At 45.6% G+C, this 18,809-nt stretch overlaps 2 protein-coding genes across 6 annotated transcripts in view; one reads left to right on the top strand and one right to left on the bottom strand.

The window, feature by feature from the left end:
• Positions 1-2,136: 2,136 nt before the first annotated feature.
• LOC121270227 (zinc finger protein 239-like) lies at positions 2,137-15,191 on the bottom strand. 5 transcript variants are annotated; one of them, XM_041175545.1, is made up of 2 exons: positions 14,668-14,702; positions 2,137-3,390 (listed from the first exon to the last, which is right to left on the bottom strand). In XM_041175545.1, exon 2 carries the CDS (start codon positions 3,029-3,031, stop codon positions 2,303-2,305), a length of 729 nt encoding a protein of 242 aa, XP_041031479.1. In that variant the 5' UTR covers positions 3,032-3,390; positions 14,668-14,702; the 3' UTR covers positions 2,137-2,302. The 5 variants fall into 5 exon arrangements, with proteins under 5 accessions (XP_041031479.1, XP_041031478.1, XP_041031476.1 ...); XM_041175544.1 differs by lacking the exon at positions 14,668-14,702 and adding an exon at positions 4,399-4,784; XM_041175542.1 differs by lacking the exons at positions 2,137-3,390; positions 14,668-14,702 and adding exons at positions 8,876-13,716; positions 15,095-15,191.
• The window catches only part of LOC121270153 (zinc finger protein 420-like), a 45,075-nt gene continuing 31,314 nt past the window's right edge, over positions 5,049-18,809 (top strand). The window contains exons 1-4 of the mRNA XM_041175461.1: positions 5,049-5,186; positions 6,180-7,389; positions 9,317-9,503; positions 11,896-12,068. Of these exons, the coding sequence (XP_041031395.1) occupies positions 6,549-7,389; positions 9,317-9,503; positions 11,896-12,068 (1,201 nt within the window). The 5' untranslated portion in view covers positions 5,049-5,186; positions 6,180-6,548. The remainder of the gene's footprint in view (positions 5,187-6,179; positions 7,390-9,316; positions 9,504-11,895; positions 12,069-18,809) is intronic.

Here is an 18,809-nt window from a genome sequence, read left to right as displayed (position 1 = left end):
TTTCCCAGTGAGTCAGTTTGTAAAAAAAAACTCAAATTCACAGCTCCTGCAGCTGATTCTCTTGCTATAATTTGATAAGAACAGAATCAGGGATCGTTCCCACCTAGCTGGATAACAGTGAAGAGGCATTGAAGGAATTTTTGTTTTAATTCATTCATGGGATGTGGCTAGGCCAGCATTTATTCACCATCCCTATGGATAGTTTGGTCAATGATGTCAAGTACTGTAGATGGGCCAAGAAGGACAAAGAACAATGAGGGAGAGTTTATCTTGGTTACATAGGATGCAGTTTGGGACTATGAGAAGAGCTACTTCAATAATGTGGCAGAGGCAGAAATCTTATTTGTCAAGGGGCCAAATGGCCTACTTATGCTCCTATTTCATATGTGCAGATTCAAAAATGGAATTCCAAAAAGATGGACAGGATTTGGGAGGTGTCAACACATTTCAGGATTTAGAAGGGGAAAGGGAGCTTGGAGTGGTTTGCGAGGATGGTGGGATCAAAGCTTGATTTTATTGAGGAGGGGATGATAATGGCAGCTTTGAAGGAGAGAGGAGCAGTGCCTGAAGAGAGAACTGTTAACAATGTCAATGACATGGGAAGCTTGGAGATCAACAGATGAGTGAAAATAGGGCTGGGGTAGCAGGAGATGGGTCTCATGGCGAAGCTATGTGCTGAGAAGGAACAAGGGGACATGGGAGAGAAACTACAGAAAGATGCACGTTCAGGGCGAGGGAGAACATTCGAGATCAATTGGACTGGTGATCTAGTGGAAGGGAGTGAGGCAGCAGATCAAATTGTTTCAATCTTAGTGACAAAGAAACTCCATGAGCTTCTCACACTTGTTGGAGATGAGGATGGAGGAGACAGGGGAGAGGGAGAGCCCTTCAAAAGGAACTAACTTGTTTCAGAGATACTAAAAAGACTCAACACACTGTGTTTATCACAAAGCTGCTGATTTGAATTTTATCCACAATACTATGCCGTATAACTGGGCTGGAGTTTATTAACATCAACAGAAACAGAACCCAATTAAAATAGTTCAGTTCTGTTTGTGATTAACAGCAAAATCCAATCACGATAGTTACTTGTGAACTCCCTAGTGTGCCAGAAGGTGAATGGCCTCTCCTCAGCATGAAGAACTGGTGTTTCAGTGGGCTGGAAGTGTATTCAAAATCATAAGGGGTCTGGACAGGGTTGATGGGGAGAATGAGATGAACTCCCACTTCTGAAAGGATCAAAAACGAGAGGGTACAGATTTAAAGTAGTTGGTAAAAGAAGCAAAAGTGACACGAGGAAAACCTTCTTCACGCAGCGAGTGGTTAAGGTCTGGAATGCACTGTATGGAAGTGTGGTGGAGGCAGGTACAATTGAAGCATTCAAAAGGGAATTAGACTGTTATTGGAAAAGGAAGAACATGCAGGGTCATAGGTCGAAGGCGGGAGAATGGCTCTAAATGAAATGACCATTCAAAGAGCCGGTGCAGTCATGATGGGCTGAATAGCCTCCTTTTGCACTAAAACAAATCTGTGCCACCCGGCCATTCCGGAGGCTGAGTATGTTTCTCCTTATGGGAGAGTCCACAACCAGGGGCTACTGTTTAAAAATAAGGGGTCTCCCATTTAATACAGAGATAAGGAGAAATTTGTCCTCTCACAGGGTCGTCAATTGTGGAATCCTCTTCACCAGAAAGCATTGGAGACTATTGAATAATTTTGATGTTGAGTTAATTCTTGATTGATAGGGAGTCAAAGATTATGGGGGTAGACAGGAAAGTAGAGTTGGGGCCTCAATTAGATCAGCTATGATCTTATCACATGGCCGAGCAGGCTCACAGGCCTGAATGGCCTACTCCTGCTCCTAATTCATATGATTAACTGCTTTCTACAACAAGGCCTTTCACTGGGAGGGCCACTGTAGATTTCATCTTCTAGCTCCAAGCCAGGCAAATGTTCCAGCTTTTTTTCCCTCACCAACTCCAAGTGAGCTGCAAACTACACAAGCCCAGATGTGCAACTGCCTTCTGTGGGAAACACCCAGATAAATTAAACAAAAAAACCTTCTAACTCCAACAGCCCATCTCCATGGCAACGTGGCATGCTTTAGAAGATTCCAAAGAGAAATGCATGAATATCTTTTACCATCCGTACAGCATTTTATTTTATGATCCATATGAAATGTGCAAAGAATTTTCGCAACAAGCCTCAAAGAGCATCAGCCCACTGGAAACAAAGTTGTGAGATCAGCCAGTCCAGCAGAAAGGGATCCTCCCACCTCACCAACTGTCAGGATGAACATGGTTCAGTCCTGAATTTGATTAACAGCAGCAATAAGAGTAGAATCCAATCGCTGTGAACACTTGTGAACACGCTGGTGTGTCTGCAGGTGGGATGACTGAGTGAATCCCTTCCCACACACAGAGCAGATGAATGGCCTCTCCCCGGTATGAACTCGCTGGTGCCTCTGCAGGCTGGATAATCGAGTAAATCCCTTCCCACACTGAGAGCAGGGGAATGACCTCTCCCCAGTGTGAAGTCGCTGGTGTAGCAGCAGGTTGGATGACTGGGTGAAACCCTTCCCACACACAGAGCAGGTGAACGGCCTCTCCCCAGTGTGGACTCGCTGATGTGTCTGCAAGTTGAATAACCGAGTGAATCCTTTCCCACAATGAGAGCAGGTAAATGGCCTCTCCCCAGTGTGAACTTCCTGGTGTGTTAGCAGGTTGGATAACTGGGTGAATCCCTTCCCACACTCAGAGCAGGTGAACGGCCTCTCTCCAGTGTGAACTCGCTGGTGTCTCAGCAGGGTTGAAGAATCGCTGAATCCCTTGCCACACTGAAAGCAGGTGAATGGCCTCTCCACTGCATGAACTCGCTGGTGTGTGTGCAGCTGCCATGAACCACTGAATGCCTTCCCACACTCAGAGCAGGTGAATGGCCTCTCCCCAGTGTGACTGCGCTGATGAATTTCCAGTGCAGATGGGCATCGGAATCCCTTCCCACAATCCGTACATTTCCATGGTTTCTCCATGGTGCGAGTGCCCTTGTGTCTCTCCAGGTTTGACAATCAGTTGAAGCCTCGTTTACATACAGAACCTGTGTACGGTCTCCCTGGCTGTGAATGCGGCAATGTTTCTTCAGACTGTATAACAGTTCATAGCTCTTTCCAAAGCCAGTGCATTGGAATACACTCACTTGGGTGTGTGAGAATCAGTGCTTTTCCAGTCACACTGATGTTTCAAATATTTTGAAGCAGACATAACAGACAAATATTTCTTTCAGGTTCAAAGGCTGCGGATATTCAGATCCCGATGAATCGAGTGGCTCTGCCAGATCTTGACACGACCTTTGGTTTGAGCTTTCTGACTGCAATCATCCCCTTCTAATATCCTGTAAAAGGAGTTTACAAAAGTCATCACAGACAGTATGCAATAGAAATTCAGAACAGACAATTCTAGTTTCTATGGAACATTCTTTCCCCTCTCATTCCCCAAAAGCTGTAAATCTCCATCCCCAACATGCTCCCTGCATTCTGAGCTCTTAGGAATGTTCAGATATATTCAAAATGTTAGCTCTGTTTCTCGCTCCACATATGCTGCCAGACCTGCTGAGTTGTTTGCACCATTTTCTGTTTTTACTCCCTTCATTCTCACTCAGTTATATCTCATTTATACACTCCCAATTCTCCTGAAGGAGCCAAAAAGATTGTAATACTTGATTAGCGATACAGAGGGGATTTGAGGAAGAACTTTATTTAGACAGCAAGTAGTCATGGCCTGGAATTCGATGCCTATGAGGATGGCAGAAACGGAGATGATCAATGGTTTCAAAATGAAATTGGATAGGGAGTTGAAAAAAAAACTTTCAGGGGAACAAGGATACAGATGGAGAATGGGATCGACTGGATTACTCTACAGAATGTCTGCATGGATCTGAGTTTCCAAATGGACACCATCTGTGCTGTAATGAATTTATGACCGGAAATATATAATGCAGCTACAGTATTATTACAGGACTAGAAATAATAAATGAACTTTAATACAGAATAATAAATAACAAGACATTTCTCTGTTGTTACGATCCCTGTGGAAACTAATAACATTAAAATAAACAAATTCCCAGTCAACCCCAACGGAATAAACAGAAGGACAAGGTTTTATTTTTTAAAAACGATTCCTGTAACAATCAAACTAAATTCAACACAAATGAAGCCCGCATTAACAGACAAATAGCATTTCAATAGACCGGATAAATATGACTTTAAACAGCTGGAGCATCAGTCTGGTTCCTCAAAATCACCAACATTTCCCCCCTCAGCATATTTGGCACGAATTCCAGATACAGAGTCCTGCAACTCTCTGTATTTCCCACGGGAGGGAAAGAAAATGATTTACTCACAGATGTTGGACCGAGGAAGAAGTTTTAATGTTTATGAAGCTAAAAACAAATGCTGTGCCGTTTAAAATCAAATTGCATTGGAAGAAAATGAGGAGAAGACAGTTTACACAGTCCCCTCCACGACTCCCATAGCTGGCAGCCCAGCACGCAGGCGCAGAAAGCACTTTCTGTCCGGAGCAGGCGCAGGCGCAGTGCGGCTGCCGTCAGCGGTCGATCTTTTTTGGACCAGCCAGTCGCCGTAGACAGGGGGCGGGGGAATTCGCTGAGCGGCTTCTCGCTCTGGCCGGAGCCGTCAGCCGGTTGCCTGGATACCTTGGATCGAGGAGGTTAGGAGGAGGGGGAGGGGGAACAATGGATCGGGGTGGGGCTCCCGTGTCCGCAAACTGGAACCCGAGGACGTCACCGCGGAGCACAGTCGGTCCTATTGGCTGACTCAGGCGTCACAGTGATTCAGAGGAGCGTTCCCAGTTCACATTGAGAGCAATGGACTTGATGGTCAAAGTCTCTCCACCGAACATCCGCTCGAGTTACTTTCCTTCATTGTGGTCGGACCGAGGTTAACCAATGGGAGGAGCTGGACGACCGGAAAGTGAATGGTCCTCCAACCAATCAGAGCGCGGGCACTGTCGCAATGACGACCCGGAGCTTCCCCCATTGTTTGAATTCGGTTGAGCTTTTAAACCTGTCCATCACTGCCCAGCAAAGCTGCTGATGCTGCTTTTCTTTCTGAATGAGGATTTAGCTTCTCACACACGAAAACTTTCTCCCCAATCCCGTGTCAAATACCAGTGAGTAAAACACTTTCTTTTTCGCCCCCTTTCCATTTCTGGGTTTAAATTGTTGACCTGCAGGAACTGAAGGGAAAGGAAGTGAATCCAGTGAGGGTGTAGGCTCTGGAAAGGTTGGCCCAGGTCTCTCTTTCTCTCTCGCTCTCTCTTAAAGACATTGACATCCTTTACTCCCTCAGCTTGACATATTTATTTGGCTGGCTAAAAGGATAGCCTCTTTTCCTAGTATTTCCAATAAAATCGGCGGACTCCCCAGAAGATGCCTGACATTTAAGGTGGCAGTAAACTAAGGGCAGAGATATGTCGAGTGTTTTTATATGGTAAATATTTGATATATTTTTTGTTGACCGATAATAACTTTCATTTATAACTATGTCTAGTCTTGTAATATAGTTCTCTAGCTAACGTTATATATTTCCAGTCATCGAGTCATTACAGCACACGAATGCATTCAGCAACTCAAGTCCATGCCGACTCTCTGTAGAGCTATCCATCCTATTCTCCCTCAACACCCCGTTCTCCAACAAGTTTACTTCCTTCAACTGTCCACCAATTTCATTTTGAAATCACTGATCATCGAGAGTTCCACCACCCTTGTAGACAGTGAGTTCCTGGTCATGCAAACTTGCTCCTAAATAAAGCTCTTCCTTGCATCCTCTCTGTATATTTAATCAAGTAATGCAGTGTATATTATGCATATTTTAAATTCAGTAATGTATACATATATATGGACAGCAGCCTGCATAATGATTTCCAAGGCTCCTGTGCCCTGGACAGGAAGCAGTGCACATGGATCTGCTGATTAGCATGAAATGGCACCTTCAGGAGATTTGGGAGGTACAGTAGAGTGAGAATGGAGGGACAGTGTGTGGGACAGAGAGTTACTGCTTCTGGGGAATACAAGAGAAAGAATGTTCCGTAGAAACTAGAATTATGTGTTGTGAATTTTTATCCTACACTGACAATGATGACTTTTGTAAACTCCTTTTACAGGATATTAGGAGAGGACTTGTATCTGGGAAACTCAAACCAACTATCGCATCAAGATCTGACAGAGTTACTGGATTCATCAGGACCTGAATATCATCAGCCCTTTGAATGTGGAATGTGGAAGGAGAAATGTTCCTCTGTTCTCTCTGTGGGAAAACTTTTGAAGCATCAGTGTGACTGGAAAACCAATGAGACACAGACAACTGAGTGAGAGTGCTCCAGTGAACTGACTGTGAAAAGAGCTTTAACAAGTTATATAGTCTGAAACAACATTACGCCATTCACAGAGGGGAGAGATTGTACACATGTTCTGTGTGAAGACGAGGTTTCAACTGAGCGGTTAACCTGGAAGGACACAAGGACACCTGCAGCATGGAGAAACTGTACACATGTGGGGACTGTGGGAAGAGATTCTGCACCCCATCTGCGCTGGAAACTCATCAACGCATTCACACTGGGGAGAGGCCTTTCACCTGCTCTGAGTGTGGGAAAGCATTCACTCAGTCATCCACCCTGCTGAAACACCAGCGAGTTCACTCCGGGGAGAGGCCTTTCGTCTGCTCTGAATGTGGGAAGGGATTCTGTAATTCATCTCACCTGCTGACACACAAGCGAGTTCACACTGGGGAGAGGCCATTTATCTGCTCTGAGTGTGGGAAGGCATTCACTCAGTCATCTAACCTGCTGATGCACCAGCGAGTTCACACCAGGGAGAGGCCATTTACCTGCTCGGAGTGTGGGAAGGGATTCAGCGATTCATCTGCCCTCCTGACACACCAGCGGGTTCACACCGGGGAGAAGCCCTTCATCTGCTCTACATGTGGGAAGGGATTCCCTCAGTCATCCAACCTGCTGACACACCAGCGAGTTCACACTGGGGAGAGGCCTTTCATCTGCTCCGAGTGTGGGAAAGGATTCACTCAATTATCCCACCTGCAGACACACCAACATGTTCACAATGGGAAGAGGCCATTCACCTGCTCTGGATGTGGGAAAGGATTCATTCAGTTATGCAACCTGGTGATGCATCAGCGAGTTCACACCGGGGAGAGACCGTCCATCTGCTCTGAATGTGGGAAGGGATTCAGAGATTCGTCCACCCTGCTGAGACACCAGCGAATTCACACTGGTGAGAGGCCATTCACCTGCTCTATGTGTGGGAAGGGTTTCAGTCAGTTATCCAGTCTGCTGAGACACCGTCAAGTTCACAAGTAATTACATGGGTTGGATTTTGCCCTTATTGCTGCTGTTAATCACATCCAGGACTGAACCATGTTCATTCTGACAGTTGGTGAAGTGGGAGGATTGAGATGTACTAGAATGGTGCCAGGGATGAAGGAGCTTGGAGGAAGATTCAGTCATGGTTTTCAACAGAAAATTGGATCAGTATCTGAAGGGGAAAAATTTACAGGGTTATGTGGAAAAGGTAGCGGAATGACACTATAATCGCTGCTCTTGCAGAGGGCTGGCACAGACACAATGGGCTGAATGGCCTTCCTTCAGTGTTGTAACCATTCCATCATTCTAGAACACCAGCTAGATGATTTTATTCAACACAGCATTACAGTGGGTAGCACTCTTACCTCTGAGTCAGGAGGTGCTGCGTTCGAATCCCCAACCCAGAGACTCAAGCCCCCAGAATCCACGGCTGACACCTCTGGTGCCAGTTATGAGGAAGAGCTGTCCTGTCGGAGGACTGTCTTTCGAGTGAGATATTAACCCAAGAGCTCTGTCTGCCCTCTCAGGTGTATGTAAAAGATTCAATGGCCACAATTGGAAGGAGAGCAGGAGTGGGAGGAGATCTCCCCTGGTGTCCTGGTGCCTGATATTTATCCCTCAATAAACATCAGTGAAAACAGACACTCTGGCCATTGCTGTCTGTGGGAGCTTGCCACGTTTCCTACAGTGTGACCACATTTCAGAAAGTGTTTCATTGGCAGTGGAAGACTTTGAGACTCCCTGAGGTGGTGGAAGGTGCTATATAAATGCAAGTTTATTTTTAAATCAACACGCTCCTATTCTTACAGGCAGATTGTCCAGCAGGAGCCAGCTGACCTGAGGGTGGGGGGGAGGGGCGGTGCAAAAACTCCCAGTGTGGACCAATCTGCTTCCGTCCAAAGGCCATTGAATACACTGTGGGAACTGGCTATTTAAAGAGGATGCCTTATCTTGCTTGCCTGAGAATCCACTGCTTTCCCCCTGTGAAATGCTGGCTGAGAATCGATTTTGGGGCTGGTCACTGTACTGAAAGTACCTCTGCCATTGAAGATGTTTGTCTGTAAACAATTGATCTCACAAATTAATGGATGGATTTACCGAAACTTGGAACACCAACCATGCAAGAACTGTCCTATCTTTGGTGCTGTTCCGGATCCTGGAATTTTTTTGAAGGATCTGTTCACATTGGGAGATCAGGAGAATTGACTTTTTCTTTTCAATTGTGGTTTGTTTTATTTCGAACGGCGATTGCTTTGGAATGTTGTGGATTGTCTCCGCTGCTGGGGTGGAATTTATCACAGCTGACAAAATATCAGTAGAGTTTTCAGAGCAGGTTGTTGGCTGTGGATTAGCCTAAGGCTTCCTTGGTCTTAATAAAAACGTTTATTTTTTCAGCTTTGTCCTTACAGAGAATGTTTTCATCCCTGTTTGTTTGTTTGTCTGTCTGTCTGTAACAATATATCTTAAAAACTAATGGATGGATTTGAACAAAACGTGGTACACAAATAGGGTATGGCCATTGGATGAAATGATTAGATGTAGTGAACATGCAAACTGGATCCAGGCACTGGATTTTTCATATTCAAATACTGGGCCCTGTTTTCTGCACACAAAAGGAATTTGTCCAAGCATTTTGCCTTTTTAATTAGGGGGACAATTGTTCCCTGATGCATTCCCCATGGCAACATCTCAACCAATCAGAATCAACTTGCCATTTCTGAATTTGAACAAAAGCTTGGGGTAACTGTTCCCTGGTGCATTCTCCATGGCAATGCCTCAACCAGTCAGAGTCCACTTGACAACCAATTAGCACCATGTTTCTCAGATAGTTTAAACTGTTGTTCCCTTTGACATTTGGTATTCTTGCATCCATCCTGATGAGTGCAAGACGAAAAGCTTTGACAGCATGTCTCTTTTTTCAGCAATATTCAAATGTTTAAAAGGATTTGATAACATTGGGAGATTGGTTGAAATAACATTTTTTTCTCCCCAACAATTTATTGTAAACAAGAACAACAAAATGGCTGAAAAGTCACATACACTTGCACTAGCAAATTGGTTAATTTTAGTGGTAAATGTTCACGATCCGGACCATTTCCGGATTCAAAAGTAAGTTAAAAATGTAGTTAAAAATTCTACTTATGAAATCACACAAACGATCGTTTCTGCTTACTGCGCAAAGGTAAAGGATTGTACAGGCATCAGCTAATCCCACACTCCCAATAAAGTATATAGTCTCGTGTCAGCTGATTATATAATCAGAAAAATGCTGAATGTAATCTTATGACATCATCACAATAGAATGCGATGACATCAGCAGATTATGCAATCCCAATGGAAAGGTTTGATTTCAGCTCGATCTTAGACCCTAAGTAGTGTAAATGGGAAATGTACAGAACTGGACCAGTTTTCTTCAGTCGACAAACTCTGCTGCCCATCTCCCAACTCACACTCAGTCCTGTTCACCTATCACCCGCTGTGCTCACTGACCAACACTGGCTCCCTCTCAAGCAACGCCCCGATTTTAAAATTCTTTTTTCTCAAATCCCTCCCCAGCATCCTTTTTTTCAAATCACCACATGGTCTCACATCCCTCTCTCCCCATCTCTGTAATCATCTCCATCCCTAAAACCCTCAGATATCTGTGCTCCACTAATTCTAGCCTCTTCAATTTCCCCAATTTTAATTGCACAACAACTGGGGGCTTTGCCTTCAGCTGCCTGGGTCCCACGCTTTGGAATTCCCTCCTTAAACCTCTCTGCCCCTTGATCTCTTGTGCTTCTTTAGGAAACTCCTTAAAACCAAGCTACTGGTCATCTGAACTAACCTCTTTGTGTGGCTCAGTGAAAAATTTTGTTTAGTAATGGCACCTGTGAAGCACATGATTAAAGGTGCTATACAAATCAGGATGATTTGTTGTTGTGGTTTAATCATGTTCAGCGGAGGTTGCTATTGTTAAGCAGTCAAATGCTTTCTAGCTGCCTCCTGAGAGAGCTACAGGAAGGCTGTTGACTACAATTGGCCATGCAGTCTTCTTGAAAGAAAAAGAAAATTGCAGGGCAATGGGAATAATTAGAAAACTCTTTCAAAGAGCCTCCAATTGCCTCCTACTGTGCTCTATGAGCCTCATGTGCATTTAAAGGGTCTTCAGTTGTGGGTGACATATTAAAGCTATCAGTGCCTCCTCTTCTCTGTATGTTTAGTTCAACACTTAAATCTCCCCTTCACATTCTCTGAAGTGGCAGATGGGGTTTAATACTGGGAAAGTTGAGGTGATGTAATTTGGCAGAAGGGACAGGTAGAGGCAACACACATGTAATGGCACAGTTCCAAAGAGTGAGCAGGGGCAGAGGGACCTGGGGATTCATGTGCAGAGATCTTTGAAGGTGGCAGGACACAGTGAGAGAGGAATTAGCAAAGCATGTGGGATTTTGAGCTTCAGAAATAGAGAGCTTGGGTTGGATCTTCGGTACCGAGGTGGATAGCTTGGATCTAAAAATTTTCCAACTGCCGGACCTGCCTTGGTTTAAATGTTCCCAAATGTTGTGATCTCCACTCGGGGGCGGGGGGAGGGGGGGTGGTGCTTTGAGGTGGGCGGTTATGGAAGGAGTTGGTTGCTGTGCGACCTGAATCGGAGCATAGGCGGCTAACAAGATGCCCGAGCACTGAGGTGGGCTGGTTAAAAGGCCCGCCTCCATTCTCTGGGACTTGATCCCAGTTGCATTGTAAGCTTTTGGAATCTCTGGTCCTCGCCAGTGGCACCCACATGCCAAGAGAATGTTTTAAAAATAAATTAATAGACATGATTATTTGGAATAATTTCCCACCCACCAGGGGCAGCAGCCCAACACAATTCTTCCTCACTAATCGCAAGTGAGCCAATTGCAAGCCCCCATCCCTCCCCAAGGCCCTTATACATTCCATGCCAGCTCATGCCAACTCTTGCCCTGGCATGGACCCCCCCATAGCCCCTTTTACCCTTCATCCCAACTCACATTATTCACCATGGGCAGACCCCAGGAGCCAGGTTGAGATTAAATAAAATAAAGTTCTAAAAATCTAAAACAGCCTTCACTATTTTTCAACAAAACTCCCATTCTTGAAACCTTATTCAAAACTTTTGGTTAATCTTGTATAAAAACCAACATACTTCTGTCCATACCACTTCAAAAGCAGCTAAACCCTTAATGGTCTCTTTAGGTTGTCAAAGAGTGGACTCAGAACAGCTGCTGAGATGACTATAGGTTTTGGAAGTCAGCCAAGCATTCATAAATAGCCCTTAGGGAAATGCCAACAATTACAGAAACTGCTGGGACTGATGCTACATTGTATAGCCTACTTTTTTTCACTTACACTGACAGCTGCAGACAAAGTCAGGAGAGCAGGGGATTTAGAAAAGACTTTCGATCATGACAGTTAAACAGACCCTATCCACCCAACAAGTCTTTACGTCTACTCCATAAAGTTGTGCCTTTCGCACTATGAGTTAACTCCCTTGCAGAAGGCAAAATGGTGCCTGTTTGAACTCAGCACTGAGTTCAGATGGCTCTGCTGAGTTCAGATTCAACTTGGGTGTGAATCAAGCCCTGCCCCTGTCCCCTACTGGCAAAAATTGGATCTGTGAAAAATGGGAATTGGACTTCCGCATCCGGGTCCCACCCACGATTTTTGAAGGTAGGCGAGTCTTTCTGACTCTGAAAATCCAGGTTATTGAGTAAAAAAGCAGGGAAGTGACATTGGACCATCATAAAGCTCTGATACTCTGAAGCCAAAATGGACATGTCCAGGCATTGCAACATTTTTGAATTCAACTAAACGGTGAGGTCACGAGCTTTCTGGTGAATTCTCCATGGCAACGATTTGACCAATCACAGCTGACTTGCCAACTAATCAGCACCCTTTTCTCACGCAGTACAAATAGTTGCTCCCTTTGAAATTTGGTGTTCTTGTGTCTGTCCTGATCAGTGCAATATGAAAACTTTGAGAGCATGTCTCTTTTTGAAGCAATAAATGACCTTCATCAGCTTCTGTGGATTATTTCAGTGGAAATGTGCACTCCCAGACCACTGGAAACAAAGTTGTAAGACTGGCCAGTACAGCAGAAAGAAACCCTCTGACCCTCCCACTTCACCAACTGTCAGAACGAACATGGTTCAGTCTTGAATGTGATTGACAGCAGCAATCACAGCAGAATCCAATCCCTGTAATCACTGATGAACTTGCTGGTGTCTTAGCAGGTGAGATGACCGAGTGAATCGTTTCCCACACACGGAGCAGGTGAACGGCCTCTCCCCAGTGTGAACACCCTGGTGTCGCAGTAGGGTGGATGAATCACTGAATCCCTTCCCACACTCACAGCAGATGAAAGGCCTCTCCCCAGTGTGAACTCGCTGGTGTGTCAGCAGGTTGGTTAACTGAGTGAAACCCTTCCTACACATGGAGCAGCTGAATGGCCTCTCCCCAGTGTGAACTCGCCGGTGCTTCCGCAAGATGGATGGATCAGCAAATCCCTTCCCACACTCAGAGCAGGTGAACGGCCTCTCCCCAGTGTGAGCTCGCTGGTGTCGCAGAAGGTTGCATAATCGACTGAATTGCTTCCCACATACGGAGCAGTTGAATAATTTGTCCCCAGTATGAACTCGCTGGTGTATCAGCAGGCTGGATGAATCACTGAAACCCTTCCCACATATGGAGCAGGTGAATGGTCTCTCCCCCGTGTGAACTCGCTGGTGTGTCCGCAGATTGGAAGAGTTAGTGAATCCCTTCCCACAATCAGAGCAGGTGAACGGCCTCTCTCCGGTGTGAAGTCGCTGGTGTATCTGCAGGTGGGATAACTGAGTGAATCCCTTTCCACAATCAGAGCAGGTAAATGGCCTCTCCCCAGTGTGAATGCGGCGATGAGATTCCAGCGCAGATGGGGACCGGAATCCCTTCCCACATTCCCCACATCTGCATGGTTTCTCCATGGTTCGGGTGTCCTTGCATTCCTTGAGGTAAGATGTTTAACTGAAGCCTCATCCACAAACGGTACACGTGTTCGGTCTCTCCCGGCTGTGAATGGTGCAATGTTTCTTCAGTCTGTGTATCTGGTTAAAGTTTCCTCCACAGTCAGTGCATTGGAACTCTCTCACATGTGTGTGTACGCGAGCTTCTTGGTGATTTTCCAGACACAGTGATGTTTAAAATCTGTTGAAGCAGACAGAACAAACATTTCTCTTTCTAGTTCAAAGGCTGATGATATTGAGCTCCCATAAATCAAGTCAGGTCTGGATGTAATGTTTGGTTTGCGATTTCTGTTTGTAAATCCTCCGTTTCTAATATCCTGTAAATGGAGTTAGTTTACAAAAGTCATCACTGTCAGTACAGGATAGAAATTCAGAACACACAAGTCTACTTTATATGTTCTTTCCTCTTTCATTCTCCAAAGACTGTCAATCTCGATTCCACATATTCTCCATCCAATCTCAATCTGCTGACCTAACAGATCCATGCTCATCGCTTCCTGTGCAGGACACAGAGACCTGAAAATGTTCAGGCAGGCTGCTAGACATGGAACTCACTGTGTGGTGGAAGTGGAGATGGTCAATGATATGAAAATGAAACTGGGTGTGCACTTGAAGGAAATAAACTTGCAGGGGAACGGGGATATAGAAGGGGAATAGGACTGACTGGGTTACTCTACAGAGAATCAGCATGGATTTGAATTACTGAATGGACTCCTTCTGTGCCATAATGACTGATTTGAAATATATAACATAGCACAGTGCTATGTTACAAGACTAGAAATAATAATAAATTAACTTTATGACAGAATCATAAATAACATATCTAATATATACCATATAATAACACCGGGCATATCTCTTGTCCGATATTACTTTACTGTCCCCTTAAATGTCAGCCATCTCTTGGGGAATCCACCACTTTAATTGTGAACATTAGGAAAGAGGCCATCCTTATAGCCAGACAAATAAATGTGTCAAGCTGCGGGAGAAAAGGATGCCTGGATGAGTGCAGCTCCAACAAAACTCAAGAAGCTTGACACCATCCAGGACAAAGCAGCCCTCTTGATTGGCACCCCATCCATAAACATTCACTCCCTCCACCAACGAACAGTAGCAGCTGTGTGTACCATCTATAAGATGCACTGCAGAAATCCACCTAGGCTCCTTCAATAGCATTTCCAAACCCACGACTACTACCATCTAGAAGGACAAGGGCAGCAGATAGATGGGAACACCATCACCTGGAAGTTCCCCTCCAAATCACTCACCTTCCTGATCTGGAAATATATCCCGTTCCTTCACTGTCGCTGGGTCAACATCTCTTCCTAACAGCACTGTGGGTGTACCTTAACCACATGCACTGCAGCGGTTCAAGAAGGCAGCTCAGCACCACCTTCTCAAGGGCAACTAGGGATGGGCAGTAAATGCTGACCCAGACAACGAAGCCCACATCCCGTGAATGAATAAAAGAACCAATGTCCAGCCTGATACAAACCGGCTCTTCATTAATCTGGGAGCTGAGGCCCCGCTCGGTGCAAACGGGGGAGGGGGACCGTTCAGTTTATTTCCGGGGTTTGCGGTTTACACAACAAGTTTCCGGAGCCTCTCCGTCCACCCGCCGCATTCATCGCTCCCTCCGCCCCGCCAACCCCTCCCCCTTTACCCATTGTGGACCCGTCTCCCCATCGCCATTACCTGCACTGCGCATGCTCCAGTCACGGCCAGGCCCCGCCCCTCCTTCATTTCGATTGGTTGGAGGATCAGCCACTCCTGCGCGTTCCTCCTGTTCGCCCTCCCTTTCCCTATTGGTCCGGGGCTGCCGTCAATCACCCGGGCATTGTGACGGTTTCAAACGCTGAGAGCGGCCACAGACTCAGCCTGACTTGCTGATTCTTGGCAGCATTTTCTGTTTGGGAATTAGAGCTAGAGATGGATGGTCAGTTCCCCTCTGTCCGGGCGGATTCACACTCATTTCCCCAGTGCAGTGATTATCACGTTTACTTTATACGAGAAAGTCTGGGTTCAATCCCGGCTGGAAATTTTGTCTTTAAAATTGTTCCTGATGAGGAATTAACAGTGAGTTTAGTTTCATGTCGAACAGGGTGACAGTTACTGTTGTCTCATTCCAGAGAAAACTGATCCACTCTGACCCAAAAGCGAAATATTGTAATACTCTAGGTGGAAATCCGACCTCGAACTGGGGGTGTCATTGTTTAAAAATAAGGGGTGGCCCATTTAAGACAGAGATGAGATTTTTTTTCTCACAGAGGATCATGAGTCTTTGCAACTCTGTTTCTCAAAAGGCGGTGGAGAGTCTTTGAATCTTTTTAAGGCAGAGCTGGATAGGTTCCCGATAAACAAGTGGGGCGAAAGATTATCAGGTGTAGACGGGAATGAGGTTACAATCAGATGAGCCATGATTTCATTGAATGGCAGAGCAGGCTCGAGGGGCCGAATGACCTATTCCGGCTCCTAATTCGTATGTTCCCATGACCTCAAAACAAACTATTGGAAAACCTCATCAGGTCAAACATCTATGGAGAAGGAAACAGAGTGAATGCTTCAGGTCGGTAACCTTTTATCCAAACTTGAAAAAAATTAAAGATCTAACAGTTTACCAGCAGGTGCAAAGTCAGCAAAAAGAGAGGAGGACGACGGTGGGGTCAAACGTTTTTTTAATGATGGGAGACAACAGTGGATTCAAAGGTGAGAGGGACAGTACCAAAAGAGAGAGAGAACTGTTAAGGATATCATCTAAAATGTGGAAGTTGGATGGTCAGCAGTTTACTGAGAATAGTGTCAAGGAAGCAAAAGGCACGTCTCAGAGCCAAGATGAGCTCTGAGTGAGATAGAAGATAGGAGAGAAACTGGAGAAAGATGCAAGTGCAGAGCATGGACAAGAAGGCACTTCAGATACAGTTTGGCCAGGTGGGTTAGTGGAAGGGAGGGAAGCAGCAGAGGCAGCTGATCGGATCGTCTCATCTTAGTGACAAAGAAGCTCCATGAGCCCCTCACACTTGTTGTTGGAGGTGAGGATGGAGGAGACAGGGGAGAGGGAGAGCCCCTCAAAAGGAATATCTGTTAGAGATATTAGATGATTCATCACACTGTGTTTAGCACAAAACTGATTTATTTGACTTTTATCCAAAATATTAACCATTATAACTGGGCTGGAGTTTATTAACATCAACAGAAACAGACCCCAATGAACATGATTCAGTCCTGGGCATGATTAACAGCAAAATCCAATCACTGTAATTATTTGTGAACTCGCTGGTGACTCATCAGGGTGGATGACTGAGTGAATCTCTCCCCACGCTCGGAGCAGGTGAATGGCCTCTCTCCAGTGTGAACTCACTGGTGTTCAGTGAGTTGAGATGATCGCTTGAACCCAGTCCCACAGTACAAGCATCTGAACGGTCTCTCATCAGTGTGAACACATTGATGGGACATCAAGTTTCCAGACCTTTTATAGCATTTCCCACATTCTGGGCATTTAAATGGTCTCTTGTCAGTGTGGACTCATTTATGGCGCATCAGTTCCCCAGAACTTAAAAAGCATTTCCTCCAGTCTATGCATTTAAAAGGTCTCTTGTCAGTGTGAACTCGCTGGTGTGACAGCAGATTGGCTGATTGAGTGAATCCCATCCCACACTCGGAGCAGAGGAATGGTCTCTCCCCAGTGTGAATTCGCTGGTGTACAGTGAGTTGAGATGATCGCCTGAACTCAGTCCCACAGTGAGAGCACCTGAATGGTTTCTCATCAGTGTGAATATGTTTGATGGGACATAAGTTTACCTGAAGTTACATAGCACTTCTCACAATCGGGCATTTAAGAGGTCTCTTGTCAGTGTGAACTCGCTAGTATCTCATCATGTTGGATGAACAAGTGAATCCCTTCCCACACTCAGAGCAGGTGAATGGTCTCTCCCCAGTGTGACTTCACTGGTGGATCAGCAGGTTGATGACTGAGCAAATCCTTTCCCACACTTGGTGCAGATGAACGGCCTCTCCCCACTGTGAACTCTTCGATGTGTCAGCAGGTCAGATGAATTAATGAATCCCATCCCACACCTGGAGCGGGTGAACTGCCTCTCCTCAGTGTGAACTCGCTGGTGTGTCTGCAGGTTGGTTGAATCAATGAATTCTTTCCCACACTCAGAGTAGGAAATGGCCTCTCCCCAGTGAGACTGCGCTGATGAATTTCCAGCTCAGACAGGTAATTGAATCCCTTCCTATAGTCCCCATATTTCCCTGGTTTCTCCGCAGTGTGAACAGTGCCTTTTATTTCCATGTTCAAAGGCTGATGATATTCAAGTCCTGATGAATCGAGAGACTTTGTCAGCTCCTGATGTGATGTTTGGTTTCAGTTTCCCGACTGCAAATCCTCTCCTTCTCTTACCCTGTGAAACTGATTTAAAACAGAAAAGAAAAGTGAGAGAGAAACCACAAAAAGACAAACATAGGTTATGAAATTGAGCTGAATGAATCTGGTAATTTGCGGAGCTGAACCCAACTAATGTCCTTCAAGGAAGGGAATCAAGCTCCAGGTCCGTTTGGCTTTCCCGTCTGTAAATCCTCCCCTTCTAAAGAATTTCCAAAATCCATCCCTGTCAGTCCAGGATAGAAATTCACACCATTCTCTCCTCCTGCTCCCTGCTCCAGGATCAGTAAAGTGAGTTAAAGATGATTTCTCATTAACAAATCCATTGCTGCGTTTCCTTCATTAACCCACATTTGTCCACTCGGGCCTGGCACCGGGAGAAAGCCCGCAGTTGCCGTTCCGTTCGGTGCAAAGGCAGGCCTGGTAATTTCTTATTGGGGGTGTTGAGGCCTCCACTGGGTGTTTGTGAAGCCTCCCCTCCCACCCACTGCCCCTAACACTGCCTCTGCATATCCGCTTCCTTCCCGCCTGAAGATGAGACAGACAAGGGAGGTTGGAGCTGGAGTTTGCAAAAACTGTGAGATCAAGAGTTGTTTTGTTTTAGAATGGTTAGAGGTAAATTCGCCGAGTAGGTTAGTCCACAGACATCACCCGCACTGCGCATGCTCCAGATCAGAATGCCCAGTGAGTGATTGACGGCGGCTCTAGGGTCAGAGGGTCGGGACTGGAGGACAGGGTGGGAGTGGCTGGTCCTACAACCAATAGGAGTGAACGAGGGGCGGGGCTGAGCCCGGATCTCCCTCATTGGCTGAAACTTTGCATCATTTTGAAAGCTGATTAATCTCAAACTCCAGGAGAAAACTGGATTTTTCTGTTTGTGGCTTTAAACAGATGAAACCCTGTGGGTGTGGAGCAAACATTTCAACATTTGTTAGTGAAATGTGGAAACTTGATGAAACAATGCACAAGCAATTAAAGGGCAGACTTAAAGAAATAACTGGACAGACAGAGAATGTCACCTGATTT

Source organism: Carcharodon carcharias, chromosome 27, assembly GCF_017639515.1.
Source record: "Carcharodon carcharias isolate sCarCar2 chromosome 27, sCarCar2.pri, whole genome shotgun sequence".
Classification (NCBI taxonomy): domain Eukaryota; kingdom Metazoa; phylum Chordata; class Chondrichthyes; order Lamniformes; family Lamnidae; genus Carcharodon; species Carcharodon carcharias.
This window is presented reverse-complemented; position numbering and strand designations above follow the sequence as displayed.